Source organism: Lates calcarifer, unplaced genomic scaffold (genome assembly GCF_001640805.2).
Source record: "Lates calcarifer isolate ASB-BC8 unplaced genomic scaffold, TLL_Latcal_v3 _unitig_1631_quiver_445, whole genome shotgun sequence".
Classification (NCBI taxonomy): Eukaryota; Metazoa; Chordata; class Actinopteri; family Centropomidae; genus Lates; species Lates calcarifer.
The window spans coordinates 314025-337810 of NW_026115660.1; the positions used below are offsets into that span (position 1 = coordinate 314025).

The 23786-nt window shown below is 42.5% G+C and overlaps 1 protein-coding gene across 1 annotated transcript in view; it reads right to left on the minus strand.

Moving 5' to 3' along the window:
* mmp24 (matrix metallopeptidase 24) overlaps positions 1–23786 on the minus strand; it is a 54703-nt gene that overhangs the window by 19800 nt on the left and 11117 nt on the right. Inside the window, 4 exon segments of the mRNA XM_018686366.2 lie at positions 4672–4876; positions 5072–5171; positions 12316–12432; positions 12980–13128. Of these exon segments, the coding sequence (XP_018541882.1) occupies positions 4672–4876; positions 5072–5171; positions 12316–12432; positions 12980–13128 (571 nt within the window).

The following is a 23786-nucleotide window of genomic DNA, read 5'->3' on the forward strand; positions in this document are numbered from 1 at the left end:
AGTGAAATTCACCAGTTCATACTCACACAGATTTTAAATTTATAATCTGTGAATGTATAAATAATGTGCTGCTGCTTCAGGAGTTTAAAATATGCCTGTGGACAAGGAAATCTGTTGAATTTAGAAAATATCCTGCTGGATGTGTCAGTGTTTCAATGTTTCAGAAATACAACTGACAGGATTTCACATTCACAGGAAGCTGCACAGACTTTCAAATTAAAGGTGTCGGCTCTGGAAATGTCAGAAATCTAGACGAGGCTCAGACCCTGTTTACACATTGTTTTACATGTCATTTCAATACATATGATCATACAGTCACCAAGCTGCTGTTCATCTGATCTCTGAGCCATAAACAGTTCATAAATATGATTCACTGTGGATATTTTCATTATCGATTAACCTATTGATTTTTTCTCATCACGAGAATCCAATCTTTGAATGTCTTGTGTCTGATCAACAGCTGAGATGTTCAGTTTACTGCCACTGATGCTGAAACAAACGCTGTAGAGTCATTCTCACTTGATGGACTGATCAATCAATCGACTAATCATTAACTCCCTCCCTCCACACCTGTCTGATGTCGGAGCGGGCGGTCGTTTCTGTAACAGACAATCTGACCTTCACACCCACGTCACTCAGCGGTGGATCAGCCGCATGAATCTGGATGTGAGACTAAGGCTGAGCTGGAGACCCTGAAATATTCAAATGCTCATAAAAATGGATGAAATGACAAGTGTGAATTTGGTCTAAATGTAGAAATAGAGGATGTTGGTGGAAGGGAAATGGGATGATGAAAGAATCTGGAGCCAACAGAGGAAAAGGAGAAGAGGGTGGATAATCTCTTAAAGGGATGATTTTCCTGCTGGAGCTCCTCGCTGCACCAACAAAAACACTACTTCTACTATTCATCGTTCTACTTTCTCCTATTACAACTAATCAAAATAATAGCAGGAGAGAGAATAGGAGGCCGTGTATCCCTGTGAGGTTTGTTAAAACCAGGCTCTCTGTCATAATCTCACGAGCTGAGATTCTGAGCTGCTGTCAGATGCTTAATGACTTCTTCTGGTCTGAACGCAGAGCTCAAATTAATACGTTTCATCGCCTCAGTAATTGGTTTGACTCTGTTTGAACCTAATTGCAGAACGTAATTATCTTTCTTTCTTTCCTCGTGCTGGTTTGTTTGAAGATCACAGCCTCGGTGTCCGGCAGCTGACTTACACACTGATGGAACTGTAACGACGCACAGAAGATGAAGTTTCTATCGACTCTTTCATTTTCTTCCTCTAAAGTAAACAGAGAGCTAAGAATTACTCTGTGTTTTCATGGACGTTTGAACATTTAATAAACATGGCAGAGATTGTCCATGTTGCCTTTATGAATAAAGTTAAGGAAAAAACAGTTTACTTAAAATGAAGTGTGGTGGACTGCACAGGTTAGAGAGCTAATGATGGTTTAGTTTGGTTTGTTGTGTTATGATAAATGAAACCAGACACAAACAAACAGCTCATTTTAAATGAACTGAATCAGCTGTATTAGTGTTGATGCCGGAGCGTATTTAGCTCTTTTAAACCAGCTGTGAGATCTGCGTGTTGTCTCTCCAGTCCAGTACATCTTAGTTAGCGTGTTAGCGTGCTAACGTTGTTAGGGAGGAAAATGCTGCTGAGATATCCGGGTCTGTCCACAAACATGGATAAACTGGTTTAATATTCACATCTTCATCCCTGTGTTTCTTTTACTCTGTACTTGGCTGCTTTTTCTCTAATTCACCTCTTCTCTTTCTCACACTCCTCTGTCCCTGTATGCTGCTGTTTCTTTCATCCCTCTCCTGCTCTGCCTCTTTTTTATCTCCCCTTCTCTCTCCTCCTCCTCCTCCTGTATCCCCTCTGCCAGCCTTTATCTCTCCTCTCCCTGTGCCTCTCTTTCTTCCATGTCACAGGAAAGATAAAGGTGATTTTACAGCACAAGACGTACACTTCATGTACAATGGCTTGAGGGAATTCCCAGTGGGCTCTCTCTATGCGTCTGCCTCTCCCCTTGTGGTTGGTCTATAGTCTGCTGCGACGCCCCACAGCGACGATAACGGCTTCCTCTATCATGTTTGCCCCTACAGTCGTCTGCCCGCCTGCGATAAAGTTGATGTTTGATATCGCTGTGATGAAACCTGTCTCTCAAGTAATCCCAGTTTGACGTGTCCACAGAGTCTGCTTTGTTCAGCTCAGGCATCTCTCCCACTGAAATGTTCTTTTTTTTTGGCAGAGATGAGTTTGCATGCCAGAGATCATTTTGTACAAGCAGCATCTGAAATTAACTTTTTGGCTCACCTGCCAAGAGAAGTACAATAAATTACCTGCCAAGAATTTTTTTCTCTCTACAGGAAAAAAAAATTAATATGTGGTACATTTTTCAGATTAATTGAACACTTGCTTCATCTCTTCTACAATGGAACGAGCCTGTAAATCATGAGAATGAAAGGAAGAATGTAGCTTTCCCCTCAGACCAGGATGAGGAGTTTGCGTCGTGTTTGGGAACAAACAGGCAGAGGCTCAGGCTTGTTTCAAAGCGAGGAGCTGAAATGTCAGTGACTTCAAATGTTAGCAGCCAGTTTGAAGAGAAAACTTCAGCAATTTATCCACCAAAGGCTCATTTTTGTGGCATTTGGTGTTTGCTGGGAGGTCATTTCTGACCCTGAGTTCAGGCTCTAACTGTTCCTCTCAGATGGGTAATATTTCATTCCTGACACTCTGTGTGTGTCTCTGCACTTTTGGAGGATTATGGTCTTTTCTGCAGTTTATAGTTTTCTGGTGAGTTTCAGACAGTGAGCTGATGTAAGTTATATACATAAATACAACTTGCAGCAGGTGCAATGATTAGAAACGAGGGACATTTTATCACATCTGCTTAAAGCAGACGACTCGGATTAATGTCACTGTTTATGTACCAAACCATTCCAGTATTTATTACTGTAAATTCTATTATTCTATCATTACTATTTTATACCTATTATACCACATCACTCACTTCATTACCTCTCTCAGTGATAAGAAGAACTGCACTCTGTTGGGAGTCATTACTGCACATTAAGCACATCACACTGTATACAGCTTTTTATTTCAAGTTCTTATACAGATTAGTCTCTACTTACTACTTCTGTTTTTTCTGTATTTTATTTGTATCTTATTTTAGAAAAGTTTTAGTATAAATAGTCCAAACACACACTCAGCGTCATAGAGAACCGTCTTCAGAGACAGGAAGAACAAGGAGTCCTGCAACTGATGGTCTGACTCCACAGAGTCCTGATCTCCACTTCATGGAGTCAGTGTGGATCACATGAGGAGACAGAGAGAGTTTCCACAGCAAACGCTGATTTAATTTAGTTTCTTTTCCCTGTCTTTTTCTGTTACACAGGACTGTACATCACTCTGATATTGCACAAATATTACGAGCAGTTCACTGGTTCAGCGGCTGTTTGTGGTGGACGGTCAGTCCAGTGCTTTGGAGACATGCAGTTTCACTGCCTTCTATCTTTGACGTGGACACTTGTGCCTTTCACTTCTCTCCTGCAGGTGTTCAGAGGTTAATAACACAAACTCTCCCTCAGCAGCAGCAGCAGGAAAAAAACAGGTTTTAAGCCGAGGTGAGAATGAGTCCTGTTTGTCCTAGAGACGTCCTTCTGAAGCTGATACCATGAATGAGTTTTCGTAGCGTCTGAGAACTTTCCCGCCTCACTATCTCGTCTCTAATCTTTCAATTACTCTGTGTGTGTGTCTGTGTGTTTGAAGGGATTTTAGAGATAAAGAGATGCTGGTGAGAGAGAGTGTGTGTGTGAGAACACCTGGGTGACCGCACACACACACATACATACTGACGAGTTACTCATCAGTTCATACTTTTACCAGTATATACTGACAAATCAGCAGTTTCACCAGGACGAGAGTAAAGAATAATTATGTCTGTGTGCACAAAACTCCACACTGCATTAAAATTAAACCGCCTTATTACATCCTATGAAAGTCTAAATAATTCCTGGGACACTTCATACTGGAATAAGACTCACATACTTGCTGTAATGTGGTATGGCAAATTTAGAGCTTCACTGTCAAAGCTAATTCTCTTTTCTGCTAATCTCTCAAACCAGATTCCTCTCCCCCTCTATCACTCCCTCTCTCCCTCTCTCTGCGTCTCTCTCTCTCTCTCTAGCAACACGTTAGTTATTCAAGCAGAGGGAATCTGGCACAAGTCATTTGTCAAACTGAGATAGAAGAAGAGGAAAAAAACTACAAAGTGAAGCATTTTTCCCTCCATTTTTCATCCAGTGACTAAATAGTCTGGTGCTCAAAGATAGAGGAGCGACGGCTCAGGACACCTTCACATGTCGCACACATTTCATCTACAAATGATTTATAGTAAATAGAAAAAATAACTAACCATTTAATCAGATGGTTTTTCATTCAACTGTCAGTGAGTGTGGTTACACTATGAACCTCATTCACTCAGAATCAGAGATTATAAGGAAGAATTCTGGTCATCAAGGTCAAAGTCAAATCATAAAACAATAACAACAATAATATTAACAGACTGAATTTCTGAGTGAAATATCTCAACAACTATCAAACTGATTCCCCAGATTCAGTCACCAAAGCAGGTAATATTGAAAGTGCTGGAGCTCCTTACCATCATGGTTGGCGTTGCCCAGCGTCCAGGGCTCGTCAGAGTCAAAGTGTGTGTCTCCTCCAATGCCAGCGCCGGGGAAATAGGCGTGGGCCAGGAAACCCCCCTCTCCGTCAAACGGGGAGCTGTCGCCGTGGAAGCCAGAGGCGAAGAAGATCATGATGTCCGCCTCCTTCCCCTCGTTCTTGATCTCTGAGTACGGCACCTCCTGAGCAGGAGAAGAGAAGAGCAGAGCAGCTGATGAAGACACCAGCAGTCCTGTATCCATACTGAGAGAGACGACCACGTGACAGAACCAGGAATAATGAAACATCTTTAATGACTTTGGTTGAGACTACATTTTGCTGCACTTTTCAAATCATAGAGAGAAAGTTGTTACACATCAGGTGTCATTTTCTCTGACCTGGAAGGAGAGCGGGGTGACGGTCTGCCACACGTTGAAGGCCTGTCTGATCGCTCTCTGGGTGTCCTTCTCGCCCACTTTAGGGGTGAAGTTCGATATGCTGCAGGGAGGAGAACAGAGTTAGTTAGTTATACTTAAAAACAAAGCTAGGAAAGCCAGAGCTGCTCAGTCCTGTGGAAGGCGTGGGTGGCTTCCTGGGTCACCTCAAAACTGCTGCACGAGACGTCTGTCAGCAAAGGTAAAGTCACATTAGACTTCAAACTGAGAATATCTGCATCGTCCTCTACTGAAGCCTCAACAGTGGACTCAACAGAGGACACAAGGACCCGGCTCAGCTTTTGCCAGACCATGTGTGCACATTCTCGGTATTTCCATATTTCCAGTAAAGGTAAAAGAGCTGCAGCTTCCTGATAAACCCTCTAAAGAACTGACCTGTTCATCAAACTGGACTCCCTGGTTTGTTTTACATGTCTCAGCGGTGCCTTAAACAACACACCCCCACTCACTCAGCCCCTTGTGTTGTTTTAATGCAGAGCTGTTTTCAGTCTGGACGCCCACTTCAAACATCACTATAACAATCTGAACCCTCTGTCAGAGCAACAGTCCTGTTACTGTAGACGTGATCTTATTTATCTTCCTACTGTGGAACCTTTAGCACCTTTCACAGAGAATCGCTGAAGATGGAATCAAAAGGCAGTTTGTTGTTTTTGCACTTTGGTTTTTATACAGATTTAATAAATGAGATTTACTGTGTCTTGATGAGCTTTAAAAACGTCGGTAGGTAGATTTGATTTACCTTTTGACAGAGCCAGGCTAGCTGTCTCCTCCTCTTTATGTAAGCTATGTTCGCTGGCTACTGACTTTTTACTGGACAGACACGAGTGTCTTATTAATCTTTTCATCAAACTCTGAAAGAAGTCAAACTATTCCTGTTACTATTTTTAATTCATTCTGCTAATCCACACCTGTATCCTTTAGTAATAATAGCACTGAGTGTTAGCAGGTGCTTTAGGTTTGGTTCTCAGTAGCTGTAGCAGCAGCTGCACAGTTTGCATGTACAGCTATAAGAGACCAATCAGGCAGAAAGGTCATTAGAGTAACTGCATATCTGTTTTACAGTGAGAGAGCTGATGGTATATCATTACACTCACTCCACTGTCACACAGTATTCTGGGAGGGAAACACGTTCATGTAGCGTCTTAGAGTGTTAGAGGACAGATGGGAGCGATTGGCAGGAGTGGGGGGGGGGACTAGGACTAGGACATGAGAGCAAGAGAGAGAGAGATGGCAAAGCGAGCGGCGAGAGTTCATTTCACACAATCTGTCTCTCAACAGGGGGCAAATACTTTGTTCCCATCCAGAAAAATGCATTATGGAAATAAATACCAGCACATTACACAACTGCAGTAAGTCAGCATTCATACATGAGCACACAACAGCTTCCTGAGGCGAATAAATAAGTCGAACTGGCAGAGAATCAGAAATGTTTATAGCACTTTCTGTAGTTTCTAGGTAGTTGGGCACTGTGTCATGCTGGGGATGGATATATACTTGTTGTGGTTTATGATGGAGTGAATATAAAACATGATTTGAATGATGCAGATTGAATGAGATGTGGCAGTTCCTTGACTTTCTCACTGTTTGACGACATCAATCCTGTTTTTGTAAAAACCAGTCATTTTTTGTACACCATATTCCCTTTGTTTGTGAAAAATCCATTCACAGACAGAGAAATGTATCCTGTGTTTAGAGAGGTCTAACTCCCTGTTCAACCTCTTGTAAAACTTCAGGTGGACTTACTGGAGATCTGAGGGCACATCGACACCAATCACAGATGCAGAGCAGATGAATATTCATTGTATTTGACCATGTTTTCCAGCTGGAGTGGACTGAAACATGTTGTCAGTTTATTAGCAATTCTAATAAAATCAGGAAAAATCATCAAGTATCGAGCTGAAAAACAAAGTCAAAGTCTTCTCTGAGCTGTTCACAGGTTTAAAGAGGAAAACAACTCAATTCACACTGTCAGACTGTTTTCTCTGTTTGCTCTGAATGGCCAGATATAAGACATGACTTGAAATATAAAGAGGTTGTTGTTGAGTCAGAGGGAATTACTTTAAGGACTGTCAGTGTGTTTGGTCAGAGTGTGCGCTGTCTCAGCTAATCTCAGAGAGACACACTGACTCTGGAAGTTAAAGCAAATTTAAGCCTTTTTATTTGACTCTACTGACAGGTTGTTTGCTGCAACAACAAGCACTGAATGACTATGTTGTGAAATGCATAAAGCATGGTTTGAACTGAGACAATAAAAAGAGCAGATTTTATTTTAGTGATGTTTTTTTGTTTGTTTTTTTCCCCAAAGTCTCAAAAGATTCTGAAATGAATAAACAACTTTTTTATTTATGGATTATTGATCATATTTTACACTGAAACTGAATCTGTCTGTTAAAGCACTTAATATCCATCCACCGACAGTGGACACAACGAAGTCTGGGAACCCCTGAGTTAAGATTTATTCTGCTCTTCATAACTCTCTGCATGCAAATCCCTTTATAAAGTTTATTTATAAAATCCAACTTTCCACCCTAAAGCCCAGTGATCAGCGTGTGTGTGTGTGAGTGAGTGTGTGTGTGTGTGTGTGTGTGTGTGTGTGTGTGTCAGGCAGACAGATAGGTAGCAGTTGTCTGATTTGAGTAAATGGTGTGGAACGTTACGGCACTGAAGCTGGCCAAATGACCTGTGGCCAAAACACACAGATGGTGTGCTGTCTGTCACACACACACACACACACACACACACGTCTAGCACTTCAGTTGGACAGGCTCACACACACCCGACGCATTTAAATAACAGAATGTACTGAGAGGAATTAAATGGCACCATATGAAGGAAAAGGACTAGAATGAGTCAGATCTCACACACTGATGTCAAGCAGGTGTAACGTTTATCATGGTCTCCATCTTAGATTAGCATGTTAGCATGCTAATAGACACAAAGTACAGCTGAGGCTGATGAGAGTGTCATTAGTTTTGCAGGTATGGACGAATGAAAACTTTGACCTGATGATGACAAAAGATGGAAAGTTAACAGATCACCAAAGTGGTGACAACACATCCTGAGGGGACCATGAATGTTTTTACCAAATCCAACAGCTGTGGAAATATTTCACTCAAACACCAGATGCTGTGCTAATCCAGGGAGATGCTGAGATTTGACAGAGGTGAACATCTCGACCTGTTCAGGGCACTAGAAGAAACATCCAGGCGTCACTAAAGTCCAGAGAATCCATCCTCATCCTCAGGAGAGCATGAATATCTGCACCAAACAGAACAGCAATGCATCAAGTGGTTGAGATCTCAACCTCATGGTGGAGCTAAAGGGGATCACAGGGATCCATGTGAAACCCAAGAACTGGACATGTTGAAGTTCTGATCTGATGAAAGTTCAGTGGATCACTAAGGTTATTACAGTTTATCCTGAGGGGAACATGAATGCTGACAGCATGGCTAAAACTAGATGAAACAAACATCTAAATCTTTGACATTTCTGCTTTTACAGCAGCTCAATAAACACACACCATCCACAGAGGACCTACAGTTAGTCAGTCGGAGCAGCTAAAGATGCAGGTGTTCTCTTTCTGTCTCTGCATCTCGTCTTTTCTCAACTCAGTTGGAGTCAAATGTGCTTTGTTGGCAGGAAAGTTAAGAACAATGTTGTCGAAGTGTCAACATTAAAGTTAGAGATGTTTCTTGTGATTGTTCTGTCTCAGCTTCTCAGCAGCTCCATGTTTTTCTTCACTTGATTTTTTCCTCCCCCCTTTCCTGACTGGTTTTTAAAATTCACCTCCCTGTCCTGAGGCATCCATGGAAATTTTTATTTAGAGACACACAGTTGCATAATCTTGCAGCTACAGCATCTAGCAGTGGGTGATAATTTACATTTGCCAGCAGCCCTAAAATTCCTCTAAATGTGTCTCTTTGCGTTGCTCTAAGTGTCATGTCAGAGCGTTGCTGCAGCTGCTGCACAGAGCAGAGGGAAAATCATCCTGACTGAGCTCATCAACATCCTTAAATTTCACTGATTTCCTCAGAAAAACAGCCAGAGTTAACTGTATTTATAATTTTTCTATGTAAAATCTGCATCACAGGACAGAATGTGGCTAAATATCCAGCTTCTGTGTGGTGCTATCACCCTGTGGAAACTGTGTCAAGTCCTATTTTGGCCAACCCATGAGGGTTTGCAACATGAGCAGACAGACAGCCAAATTTCAAGTGTGCAAAGGGTGAAAATTCTGCTGTAGTTTAGGTTATTTGGACTTTTTGAGTGCTTCCTTTTTAGCAGTAAGCATGTTAACAACAGCTACCAGCATGGCTGCAATGGAACACAATCAAAAAACTGTCTTTAAAAAACTGTCTTTAAAAAGCAAAAACCCACGTCAGGCATGATCCAATCATATCCATACTGCACTGTTAATACACTCATACCAACACTGTTTGCTGCAGCAGCTCCCCCTTCTGTGGTATTTTGGACTGTTTACTTAATTAAGTTTTAATGTTTATGTAGGTTCATTAAGGGAGATGAGCTCTCTCTGCAGAATCCTTCTCAGCCAAATCTGACTGTAGACTGTGAGTATGTCCATCCAGTGTCAGAGAACTGTGAAAAACACCTTCGCCAAGCTGAAGGTGATGTCTTCCAACAGTTAGAGATCTAAAGATATACAGTTTACAATGATACGTAAGAAATGAAAGCAGCAGAGCCTCAGATCTGACGAGCTAAAGGCGGCTTTGATTGATAAACAACTTTCAGCACCATACAGTGAATATTCAGGCAATCAACAATCAAAGCTTTTTATACTCTGCTGTTGCCTTTATATCACATATTAATCATCTTGGAGTAAAGCAGTTTGAATGGCCTGGTTGTTAAAAGGTGCTTTGCAAAATAAACTTTGCTAAGAGGCTGAAAAGCTGCAGAGATATTGATCAGTGCAGGTGTATGATCGTACACGCCTGACCTCCTCCCTACAACTTTTCTTAGGTGGTGTAAAATCAACTATTATCCTGGCAAACTTGCAGTGACATAAGTCTGTATCGTACATAATATAATGCAGCAGCATTATGCTTACACATTAGCACTGAGTGTAATTCATAGGAGACGCGGCCGGCTCCAGAGATGCTTTGGCGCCTACGAAGAAGAACAATTAAGTTAAAAACGATTATAGGTGATGCTGCTTGAACAGTGGCAGCAGAGCTGAAGACAACACTGAGCTTTGCTGCAGGAATGTGACAACTGATAGCAGGTGAAACATGAGCAGGGCTGAGGAGACTCAGATACAGTAAAGGGGAACCAGATAGGACTGTGATCTCACACTGTGGGTTTTATGTAACACTGTAGAGTGGGTAGCTGTAATGCAGGAGAGCTGGGATGCATTCAGTGTCTCGTGGGAGTGGCGTAATTTACATTAGACCTATAAAGCTCTGAGTAGGATGGTTTGGAGGAAAAGTAGGAGAGAAGGGATGAAAAGAGGAGTGAGAGAAAGAGAGGAGGGCGAAAAGGGATTCAAATTAAATTGAAAAAATTCTTGCTCAAGCAGCAAAATAACAAGTCGTTAATAACTCGGTGTAAAACTAACAACAGAAAACAACCAGAAAACTTAAAGAGAATACGTTTAAAATGGCAAGACAATGATAAGAAAGAGAAAAAGAAAGGCAACGCAAGAAATGGAGCAAGTAAAAGGAAGGAGAGAGAGTGAGGGAGAGATATTTTAAAAGAAAGCAGAGGATGGGTGGAGGAGATCTGATCCCAAAATTGGAGCAATAGTTTGACTTTTCTGGAAACAGTTAGTTAGACGAAAAGATAGCACTCCCATTTCTGCACATTAGATGTGAAGCTACAAACAGCAGTCAGTTAGCTTAGAGTGGAAACAGCTAGCATGGCTCACAAACTGACATATTAGATGTCTCCGGCTGCATCCGTCAGAACAGCCCCAGAGGAAGCACCGACCGCAGCCAGCACCACTCTCTCTGCAGGATGCAGCACAACCATTTCTGAGCCTTTGTCTTAAAAGCTGCTGTGCTCAGAACCTATGACAATAGGTGTCTGGGGACCAGATGAACTTTTTTATTGTTCTAAGAACAGTTGGAGACCCTCGCCTGTTTTATTGTGTCTGTACTGTGAGAACTTTGAATTCTTGCAGTTCTTAGAGAGTCGCTATGAGGGCCTTTTTTGAACTTTGAGAGCACAAGTGTTGAGTGGTCCAGATGTAAATGTGCGCTGACTGGTCAAACATGAGTCAATGCAGCACTGGCAACTGCTGATTTTATAAGCCCATGTAAAACATTAGCTGTGTACCAGCCGTTGCTGCTCGTCAGTGTTCCCATTGGTGGTGCGAATGCAAACATAAAAAAGCCCTTGAGGGTGTGTCGTTCTCAGGGGAGCTCAGCAACGAGCAGTTCTTCTCACGGACTCCCAGGATCAGTTTGGTCTGAAAACACCTGATGGCTGCAGGTGAAGACAGAGATCCTTGGGTGGAAAAGACCTGAAGTAGTTTGTGAAAAAATAGTCATTTGAGGTTTACTAACAAACTGTCCAAACACAGGAAGTACTGTTTCTATTTTATCCACACCACTAAAGCTTATTTTGGACTGAGTGGGGAAAAAAAGGGGGGAGAGACCCAGAGAAGGGCAGGCAGGAGAGGATAAAGTGGGCAGAAGCAACACTGGGAGCTGGGATGTGTTCAGTATCTCGTGGGACGGCTCTAATCTGCATCAGACCTATATTACACAGCCGAGCTGCTGGTTGGATCATCACATCATACAGTGGAGGGTTTATACTGTATGCAGACAGCAGAAGACAATAAAATAAGGTGGAAAGAAAGGAGGTATGGAGAAAAAAAGACGAGAGACGAGTGGGTGGATGTAATGCAGGGATACGAGATGCATTCAGGGTCTCGTGGGACGGAGCTAATTTACATTAGGCCTAGCCAAGTTCAGACTGGGAGAGAGGGAGAAAGTAGAAAGGAGACAAGCAATCAGGGAGGGAGGGAGGAAGAGGATGGAGAAAGAATAAAACACGAGGGGAAAGGCGAGAAGAAATGAGAGCGAGATAGATAGATAGATAGATAGACAGATAGACAGATAGATAGATAGACAGATAGACAGATAGATAGACAGATAGACAGACAGATAGATAGATAGATAGATAGATAGATAGATAGATAGATAGACAGATAGATAGATAGACAGTACCTGTAGGAGATCTTTTTATCTCTCCATTTCTGTCCCGTCAGGGCGTAGCGTTTATTCCTCTGCCGACGGCTGGTGTGAGGATGATCTGGGACACCACAGCGAGGTCTCCTCATCCACCTGAACACAACATGACAGTCTCACTGCACCAGACCCAACACTTTTAGCCATCCTGCAAAAACTGGGTAAAAACCTGCTAACTGAGGGAACACATTCCAGTCAAATGAGTGCACCAGTAGGTGTATTTCATGGATTTATTATTTTCATTTGTCTGCAGGGAAAATCACCTCTGAAGCTGATTCGCCAAAAAAAAATCTCACAAACTTGATTTCACATAAATATAAATGAAAGCAACTTCTCATTTCTGTGAATTTCACTGACGACTTCCACCATCAGATTTAATCAGCTTTGGCTAAGTAGACCCACATAACGCTCACGCTAACGCTAAAGTATGTGAGTTCACTGACAACAGATTTTTTAAAATTAATTCAAGCTGATTTGTTTAAAAATGAAAAGAGTCTTTAACATGCTCTTGATGGCTCCATACATTCAGGATATCACGCTAAAAACTGGGGCTAAAGCTAACAGCTAATGATCTGTTACAGTCATTTAGTTTAGTGATGACTGACACACACACACACACACACACACTACCCTCTGGACTCACTCTATAGTCGTCTCGTCCAGGATTCCCGTCACAGGAATGCCGTAGAAGCGCTGCATGGCGGCCACAGCCGACTGCATGGCCTTCTCCTGCCGCAGGTCTGATGTGCGGACGTCGTGAGGCAGCAGGTAGCCATAGTTCTTCAACCACGTCTGAGAGAGAGGAGGAAAAAACAAGAGTGGAGCTTAGTTAATAAAAAATCATCCACTCTGACTCGTTAATGATGAACTAGAGGTGAAGCCTTCAACTACAGAAGCCTTTATCATGTGGAAACGTCTCATAAAATATTAAGACCACAGCATGTTTGTGCACATTAGTGTGATGGTGGAGACGTGGTTCTCCAGCTCACTGCAAAGTGGATGACTGATCAGCTAAGAGGGGAACACAGATCTTCACAGAAAATTAGAAATGAACATATTTATATTTGTACAAACAGTACTGAGGGAGGAACTCTGATTTTGGTAGCCATCTTTGCTCCTCAGACAGACCAACCAGTCCTCTGCTCTGGATAACCACCCAGTGTTTCTTCCTTTTCATTAACAGAACAGGACATATAAACACATCGCAGGCTGACAGCGAGTGTTTCCACACACAGACTTCAGAAACTGAGCAGCCAAAGAGTGAAGCAACTCTACATGTTGGACTCTGAAGAGGTCACTCTCATGTTATCAGAGCTGTAGCATTTACATCAGACTTTGAACATGGAACAAGTCTGTTTCCTCTGCAGTGTGACATTAATCCAGTAACAGCTGCAAACACCATGTGCTAACGGCTAATTCTGCATCAGCAACAACCTCCACTATAAAGTGAGTCTTCACACGACATTTCTTTCTGTGGTGGAGTTTTTCTTTGATGTGGCAAAGCAGAACAAGAGAAAGGAGGGAATAAAGAGTGGGATGACAAACTGAGAGAGGATAAAAACCGACAAAGAGATTTATCGAATGTGTCAGAGAGAAAATGAGAGACAGAGATGAAAGGATGAGAAAAGAACTATTCCTCCCGAATCACAGAAAATCTGATTCTCGCTGATCCAAAATCGATGCCAAACCCACAAGTTTCCTCGGATGATTCTTATTAAGTCGTATTTTTCACTTTGCAGTGCTCCTGTCTCTTTAATATGACATAACACAATCGCACAGCCCTCCTGAGAGAGCGAGGGAGAGGAAAGTGAAGGAGGGAGAGGTAAGAGAAGAGGAGGGAAGAGAGAGAGAAAAATTAAAAGAAAGGAGTCGACGGAGAGAAAGAGCGGTGGAGAGATAGATAAGAGAGAGGAGGGGTTGAGAGGGAAATGGAGAGGAGGGTGGGGGAGAGATAACGAGGGGGGAGGCTGAGCCCGTCTCCACAGTAGGTCATTAATATTTCAGAGTGTGTGCCAGCCTCTCGCAGCCAGTCCAGGCCCAGCAGCCAGCACTCAGCTACAATATGAACGTCTGCCTAACCACCATGACGGACGCAGGGAGGTTAGAGCCGCTGAGGGATTCAGTCTGTCATCTTCCCCTGAGGAGAAAATACTCACTGTCTGAGCAGAGACACTTACAACCACCTCACACACACTGGCATGTGTGAGCCGCCCTCAAAAATATATCATCACTCGGAAAAATGGCAAAAAGACACGAGCTGAAATGAGAGTAGAAATGTTTTGTGGTTTCTATTAAGAACATTATAACTGAGTGTGAGTCTGCCGCTGACAGAAGTTTAGTTTGTCTGAAAAATTTGGAACAAATGGAAAGTAAACGCCACAAGCTTCTTCTTGGATGAATCTCCATCAGATCCTGAGTGGGTCTGCACAGGAACACTGAGCTCTTGTTAGTTCTGAATTCTCTTACATCTCTTCTGTATTAAATGATGCATTCCTTCTGATTACTGTGCAAGAGATCATGGAGCTCGAGGACTCCTGCTGGGTCTACGAGCAGCAGCCTGACATGATGAGATGTAAAAATGCAGAAAACTACAGTGTTGAGTTGTTTAGCTGAGTGATAACTTTCAGACTTCAGACTGGCGACGTCGTCTGTAAACTGATTCCTGTGTTTTGGTTCAACACATTTCGATTTGTGATAGAGGCTCTTTGAGTGCTGGTCTCTAACTCCTGTGTTTAGATAACTCATTCAGACTGGGATCCTAATCTGCTGTTAATCCTGAATGTAAATGTAAACACAATGTGCCACATGGTCGTGAGCCGAGAGGAAACCGACTGCACACAATCCAATTAAAAACTGACAGCAACACTGTACAACAATCTGATTTCATTCTGTTCCATCCAGACACTGATAATAAAAACAAACTCAGCTCCAGGCCAGAAGCAGCTACACAATTTCACAACTGTCAAGTTACAAGACCTCAATTTAAAAAGACTAAAATAATCATTATACAGTTTCATTTACAAAATGAACAAATGTCAAAGTTTCATCAGCCAATAAATGAAGTTAGCAGCTGCTGTCACTTTACAACCTGATGCCGCCTCATTAGAAACTGCTCATATTTAAATTCTAACAACAGCAGTCCAGAAACAATCTGACACACACACACACACAGCACTCCGTAATGAAGTCTCTCAGGGCCTCAACACTGCATTAGTCAGTGTATTTGTGTGTGTGCCCATGCATGCATCTTTGTATGTGTTGCTGTGTGTGTATATCAGTGTGTGAGTGCATCTCTGTGCATGTGTTTGTGCAGCACTTTTTACATATGTGTGGAACCTTGCAGCCCTAGGTGTATGCCTATGTTTGTGTGTGTGTGTGTGTGTGTGTGTGTGTGTGTGTGTGTGTGTGCACTCTGCTGACGAGTGGGCCAGCTGCTGCTGGCTCAGAGGAAGCAGTTTGAATTAAATAATTCACCAGCTGCTATTATACAACAATTACTACAGTGCCATCACCCACACACACACACACACACACACACACACACACACACACACACACACTTCATACAACATGAGTGCAGCAACATAAATCACTGGCAAGGTTAAAAAAAGCTGCCATATGTGAACATGTTTAATTAATATTCTTATCTGACTTGGACAAAATGGTTTCTCGTAGCCGGTGGGCAGTGATTCATTAGATGTTGTGGGACTTTCAGAAACCACAGAGCATCAGTAACTGCCTCCTGAACAAAAAGTCTGAGAAACACAATTATCCAGAGAGGACGACAGGAAGTGCAGTCCTGGTTTACTGAGGCTGCTGTGCACTCACAGCCTCCACACAAGGAGCGCTTTACTTTGAGTGGAACAGATGAGATTTACTGCCCCGAAGGACAAAACCACCAAATCATATCTTCAGGACGTCGACAGAGTCGATGACCAATCATTCAAACCATCACTTCAAGTGCAGAGATTATTTATGAGTTTAAAAAGCTCCACTCATGACCTGAAAACTGGAGTATCAAGATGTTTCCACTGCTGCTTTCACTGCTTTGGACTTTGTTGGTTTTTTGTTAGGGAGAAAAAAAGAGTCCAAATATCAAAGGGAAACATTTTTACACTTTTATAGGAGTAAAACACAGAGGTAATACTGCAGTATTTGATGATATACTTTAGCTAAGCAGCTACGTTTCTTTGTCCTGATCAGTTATTTGATGCCAGTTTTAGGTTACTTGCAGTTAATGTAAATGCAGATCAATCCACATTCTTGTTATATGTAAAAGATGCCAATAAGGGTCTGTAAATGTAACATATTAGTAACACCTGTGCATTAGTTAGATTTACCTAAAGACATGTGCCAAATGCTCAGGGTTACAGCATGTGTTCAGTTCCTCTGTTTAAGAAACTGAAAGCAAACAGACGTGAAAAGAAGCACAAACAATCAGGCTGAGATGAAGAGACCTCCGGGGAGTCTGAGAGCGTATCTCCTCTCAAAACACAAAAATGAACACAGATGACAAACCCATAAATATCACAGCGAATAAAAAACAGAGAGGGGTGCAACACAATAACAAATGTGTTTTCATTTAAATATTTTAATGACGCTTTAATGCTTTAAATCACATTTTACTTGCATGAAGCCTGAGTGTGCAGTGAATCCTGATGATTCAAGCTTCACTGATGCAGTCAGTGAAGTTTTCTGGATTTCTGTGTTCACACAGGAGAGAAGTATCAGTGTGGTGTGAGAAGCAGGGGAACTGTGTGTGTGTTTGTTTGTTTCAGACTTTTAACTAAATTTAAATTCCTTGAGCCTGGAGCAGCGTCAGTGATTATTCAGAGGTCAGTTTTATCTTACTCATCCTCTGCTCTGTTGGTCGATATGATGATGACATCCCTGTAAAAAGATGCAGCCTAATGTTTCCCTTCCACTATAAGGTGACTCACTTTTCACTTTGAAATGAAATGGTGAATGGTCACAGAATGCATTTGGGGTAAAGCTCTGTCCCGTCAGACGTCCTCACGCTGAGCGACCACGCCGCGTCAGGCTTTCACATCAGGGACGGATCTGAGTCCACGTGTACTCAGGGTACAGGGCACTGACTTTTGCCCAGGTCCACCTGAAAAGTCCTGAGTGTGGCTCACTCACTCAGATGAGTCTCGCTCGTTGTCCTGCTGCAGAACGAATGGACGATGGATCAGAATCTAAACATCTTCACAGAGCGCTGAATAACAAGCGCTGTCGGCGTCGTGATGGGGGTGGAGAGGAATTTAAGTCCTAAGTACGAGAGCGTGTTGTTATTGTGGTTAAACTTGCATCATCTTCCTCCAAACATGAGACCAAATTTCCATTTAACTTGTCTCTCATGCTCGCCCACTCCCTCTCTCTCTGTTTTTAGACTGCTCATGTATTCAGTTACATAAATTACATCAAACATCATAACAAACAAAATTGCCACCCCCAGTCCAAACTCTGCTCCATAAACCACAACACTCTGACTGCAGCTCTGAAGACGTCTCGTTTCTCTCTGTTGCTACTGGAAACAACATAAAACCTTTAAGTTCTTATCTCCTTTTGGTTCTCGTTGCATCAAACCGAAGCTGAATTCATCTTTTCTGAAGGTTTTCAATAAGACGCCTTTTCAGCTCACGTCTTCTACACACAGCTCAGTAACTATACCAACATTTCTCTCAGTGTATGTAGAAATAAATCCATTAGAGCCACATGCAGAGTGAACCTGCCACACAGACCAGTTCATCATGAGGAGCTGCATGATAAACTCATTACATGACCTCAGCCTTAATGTGATGATTTTTACTCCACTACATCACCTTGACTGTTACTGTCTGACAGCCTGAGCTCCACTGTGATCGACTAACACAGTAAAATGCTACTTCATGTTCATGCATCAGTGATAATGATCCAGCTCAGCCTTTATCTGCTCCAACTAAAAATACTTTTACTCAAGTAACATTTTAATGGACTTTAATGGAGTTTGTTTACAGTCACCTTTCACCCAACGACACCAAAGCACCAAACCCACAAAATGTAATAATATTTCAAAAATATTAAGCTGTTTAACTATGAGAATGAAAACAGATGAAGATGAAGATGAGCTGCAGGCTCTGATATTTTCTCCTGAAGCAGAGGGAACCTTCCAGCACAGAGCTTTGTTTCCTCTCTCTGAGCTTTTCTGTGCAGCTGTCTGTTTGCATCTACGTCCACCTGCCTGTCTGTCCACCTGATCGGCTGTTCCTCTGTCTGTCTGTCTGTCTCTCTGATGCCGCAACCTGTGCGTCAGCTTGCCAGCGTGTCTCCTCCGTCTGTCTGCTGTGATAAAAATAGACCTTATCCCCCCTGCTAAACTATTTACCGTCTCTCAGCTTGAGTGCAACGAGTGCAACCCGCCAGGCACTTCCCCTGTCCAAAACGTGTGCATGGTCTGATAAATGGGCTGTTTAGCATACTGAATATTTCCTCGAATATTAGTTTGTGAACTAGCTCAAGGTGTAGGCTGCATTGAGTCAACATTAATAAAACACTGCAGCAAGAGAAGACACGGCTGTAAAACCGACCAATCACAAAGAGTTGTCATTATTTTCATTAGCAACTCATCATTATTTTCCTTGATAAGTCAGTGAATTGTCTGAAAACAGTAATCCTCTTTAGTTCCCAGACCCCCCAACAATCCAAAACCCAAAGATGCTCAATTTAGCATATGACATGAATGAAATGATGAATTAAGAGTCAGCAGAAAACAAAATGAACGAGAATGACATAAAGAAGAATCGAAGAGCAGGAAAAAGTCTTTTTAAAAGCACCACTCCTTGTTTTCACATCACTGCCACCAAACACTACACACTTCTCAGAGTGTCTGCCTTTCATTTTCACTTATTTTCAGCCGTTTCTTTGTGTCTGATACCAAACTGTGTTCCTTACATTACAGACACAGTCAACATAATAAAATCCCCTGGGTGCCACAAATTGAATATGTCTCAACTTTCACCATGCTGCACGATACGTCAGCATCTGACAGAGGAGAAAAGAAGAAGTAGCACCTGGAGGGAAGCAAGACGTCTCCTGATGAGTAACTTTGAGTTTTCCTGCATCCTCCATTTCTGACAACGCCCCCATCCTTCTCTCTGTAAAACTGTTCAGGTCAGAACATAACTGATCACAGAAAAAGTGGACTAAGAGTCAGATCAAGTGAAGATATGGAGCGTCAATTTTAACTAAAGATCCAAGAAATCTGCAGAAGAAAAAGCAAAATAAAAATGTTTCCATCCACCACTGTTACATGAATATCAGGAGCTGATTCTCCATCAAACCACTGCAGAACAACTCATAATGGAAAACATGATGGGAATCTGACATTTCTTTGTCCACTGCACCAAATGTGCACAAACACAGGTGAAGTAGAACTCAATTAATACTGGAAATATTCTCATCATTTACACTGATTAAAAAGAAAATACTCTCACAATATCAAACGTAAAGGTTCATTTGAACTACTTCATGTGTTGTTGGGTAGTTTATATTTATCATATTTCTAAAGATCATCTTATGTTTTGTTTGTAAACCTGCAAAGTAACTAAAGTTACAAATAACTGTAGTGGAGTGGAAGTATAACTCAGCATGAAACGGCCGTACCTCACATTCCACCACTGCCAAACAACTCCAGGTTTCCAGTCGGCAGCGCTCTGCCTGAACAGGATAAAAAGGCCTATTTGATCAGGACCTCAGAGGATTTACAGAAAGTGAAGTGAATCACTCTGGACTCTGTGTGCTCACCTCGGCGGCAGCTTCACTTTGTCCTGTTCCTGCAAACATCACGTACAATAATAAAATCCCACAGAAGAAATCAAAAGTCAACAGCGACTGCAGCGTTGAACAGCGAGTGATTAATGAATGAAATCAGTGCTGGCTGCGGCGCCCAGAGAGCTAACGTCTGCTGATGTGGTTTTATATTTGTGTGGAAAATGAAAAGGAGTCAGCACCGATTTGTCAGGGAGGGTTCCCTCGTCGGCTGAGGACGGGGAGTGAAGAGGCAGATTTGGAGATGTTTGGTAATGAAATTCATTCCCATCATTTCTGCACTCGCTCTCTTCAACCTGATTAGTCGGGCGAGACGCAGCAGGAAAAGACGACGTGCAGACGACTCCTGACGTGATCACATTCATCAGCTGGCATAAACTCCTGCACAGGTGAGGAGACGGTGAGGAAGGATCACGTTCAGATGTGAATGCGCTTCAGTAAAACATGAAGTCAGAGTGTGGACAGGTCTCCTTCACCTCCTCCGTCTCAGGCTGATTTTCATTCGTATTTCTGACAGCGACGGGATCTCCCACATGCTGAGCTACAGGCTTTACTACAGTCAGTCCAGCTCGTTTTATAGGAGCTAAACATCCAGTACAACATACAACAAAAGCAGCTCATTTAGTCTGTTTATCTGGTGTCACCACAAGGTCAGCACCAGAGCTAACCGTCTTTGAATAAAGCATGAACACTCCAGTCAGAATAATTGGTGTTTTTTTCCTGTTTTTCCCATTCTACTGACATTTCATGAAGGCAGCATGTGAGCAGGATCGAGTTTTGCAAAGAGTCAAGCCCAGTGGTTTTTGTAGGAAGTTTTAAAGGAAACTTAATGTTTTCTATTAACGTGTTGTTAATTACTGTCTCTGAGGAGGGGACACTGAACGCATCAGGTGACATCAGTGATATCAGGTTAGTGCATTAATAACACATGTTTGGGTTTCTCAAAACACACACAGTTCATCTCCCTCCATCTCCAACCCTCTCTGTCTCCATCTCCACTGCAACACAACAACAGCTCCTCACCACCAGGGACACATTTGTCACGAATGTTCAGAGGAGCTTTCTCTCACACGCTTTCTCACGCTCGCACGCTGCCTACTGTGATTGTTTCTCGTCTGTCAGTCGAGTATGAGTGGTGCGGCTCGGGGGGGGGGGGTATCTGAAGAGATTGTAAAAACCCGCCCGGCTGCTTGATTTCTAGTTTCCTGGCATCTTGCTCAGAGCAGCAGGAGGGAGAGGAGAGCTCTACCCGCCACTTCTCTGCAGCTCGGCTCAGAGATGCTTTGATTTGATTTGATGAATATGAAAATACATTAAATGCCTCATGTGTGCAGATAATAACAACATCATGTTTTTAGAAGCAGTCTGCCATTTTTCACTTCAAACTGAAGGTGACCTCGCAGCAACTTTCACTTGTTCTGTCTGATCTGTCTGGTTGCAGACCTCCGAGACGCTGCCCCCACATCTCACATTTTTCATTTATTTATTGTTTTTCTGCACTTCTTTATTCTAGTGTTGCAGTCATAGACGGCTCAGCCAATCAGAACATTGTAGGCGGGATTAAGACGGGGAAATGGCCCAAAGCATGGATGCAGCTTTCAAGTAGTTGTGAGGATTTAATTTGCAAATTTCTATGAGTCATCCTAAAAAACAGAAAAGGATTGGTTCATATTTTACAAGTCTGTCTGAAAACAATGCTCACATGATCACTGAATCATTCCTCTGTTCATACTGACCACTGAAGAATCCCTTCCTGCCAGTGGAGGAGATGGAAAGATATTCAGTTTGACTTATTCAGAGCCGTGAGGAGCCGTCACAGCAGCCTCACATAAACTGACTGACTGCATCAGCTCCAAAGATATTTCTCCATAACAATCATTTCCACCAATAAACATGGGTAAATAAGACACCTGTCCATAAATATCAGTGAGCAGAAGGAACAGGAGGATCAATCACAGCTGGTAAAAACTGTTTGACTGTAACATACAGGCACCTGATTATTATTCAGCAGCATTTTATAAGTAATTCACTGCTCCCAGCAGCCACGACCAAGTGCTCTGTATCCACTGAGAGCGATGTCAAGTCAGTCATTTTAAAACAACACAAAGCATGTTCAGGCGACATGAACACGTCACATCTGATGATTCAAGTCAAACACAGCTGTAATTCAGTCGATGATTTTTCATGATATAAAACAGAGAGAAATCTCTGGAGCCAGAGGAGGTCACGTTCTGCTCGATAAATGTCTTATTGTCTCATCACTCGACACACAAACACTGCAGATCCCTGAGCACTGAGCTGTTTGTGAGAAAGACAGAGCTACAGGACTGGAGGAACGTCGTCTATGAACTGTAGTAACAGATAGAATAAAGCACTAACACAGCAGAGGTTAAAGGTTCAAATCCCACCGGGACAATCCAGGCTTCAAATGTATGCCGTCATGTTGCCGCAGGGCACTCTGGATAAAAGCATCTGCCAAATGGCATATTGTCGCTGTCGGGTGAAGATCCTCCGTCTCCAAAATGTCAAACTTTTCAGAAACCAAAAATAACAGTCCTGTTTTAGCTTGATGACAGTGCAGTCTGGAAGTTTGTCCTGTGGGGTTTCAAACAGTCTGTTGGTTGAGAATTTTCTTTGAATTTCAGCTCAAGATAGAGAAGTTTGTTTTCACAACAGAAAATGAACAAAGAACTTTTTCTGATCGTTTAAAGTTGAAGCACTAACCATACGCTGTGAGCTGCTGCTTTACATCTTTGGAAACTGAATGTCTTTGGCTCTCAGACCACTGACTGGAAAAAACCACGTCACGTCACGTTGGGCTCAGGGAAACTGTGACTGACATGTTTCACTAATTTAAACATTTTACAGATGAAATGATTCATCAGAAAATAATCATCATCATCACTGGTTACAGCCTGGTTAGTTCAAGCAGCATCACAATGTTGGAAACCAAGTTACAGAAACAGTCGCAAAACATCCACCCACACACACACACAGATACACCACACACCCACCCACACACACACACACACACACACACACACACACACACACACCTTCTCCCTCTGTCTCTCTCTGCTTGAGGTTATGTAATGTGAAACCATTTTGAAGAACGCCCAGGTGGGACTGATGGGCTCATAGCTATGACCTCATGTCTGTGGTGTCATGTAACACTCCACACACACACACACACACACACACACACACACACACACACACAAACACACACACACACACACACACACACACACAGGGAGGAGAGAGAGAGAGAGAGAGAGAGAGAGACTGAAACAAACACACCCCACAGGTCCACAGCCACATGCTGGAAGACACAGCGATCAATGAGTGCCAGGATATAGATGATATAAGGCCACTCACTCACTCACATACACACACACACACACGCACACACACACACACCTAAAACATAACCCGTTTTCATGTAACTGCAGGGTTGAGGGAGCACAAAAGAAAAAGAAATGAGAGCAGAGACTGTTTTATCAGACGATATCAGCTGAAACTAATGTTGCTGATTTGTGTTTAAACTGGCTGCAGAACATAAATATTTGACATTCAGAGTCTGAATCATTTCATTTCCAGCACAGTTTACTGAGTCACTGTTAATGTCATTTCTGATAATA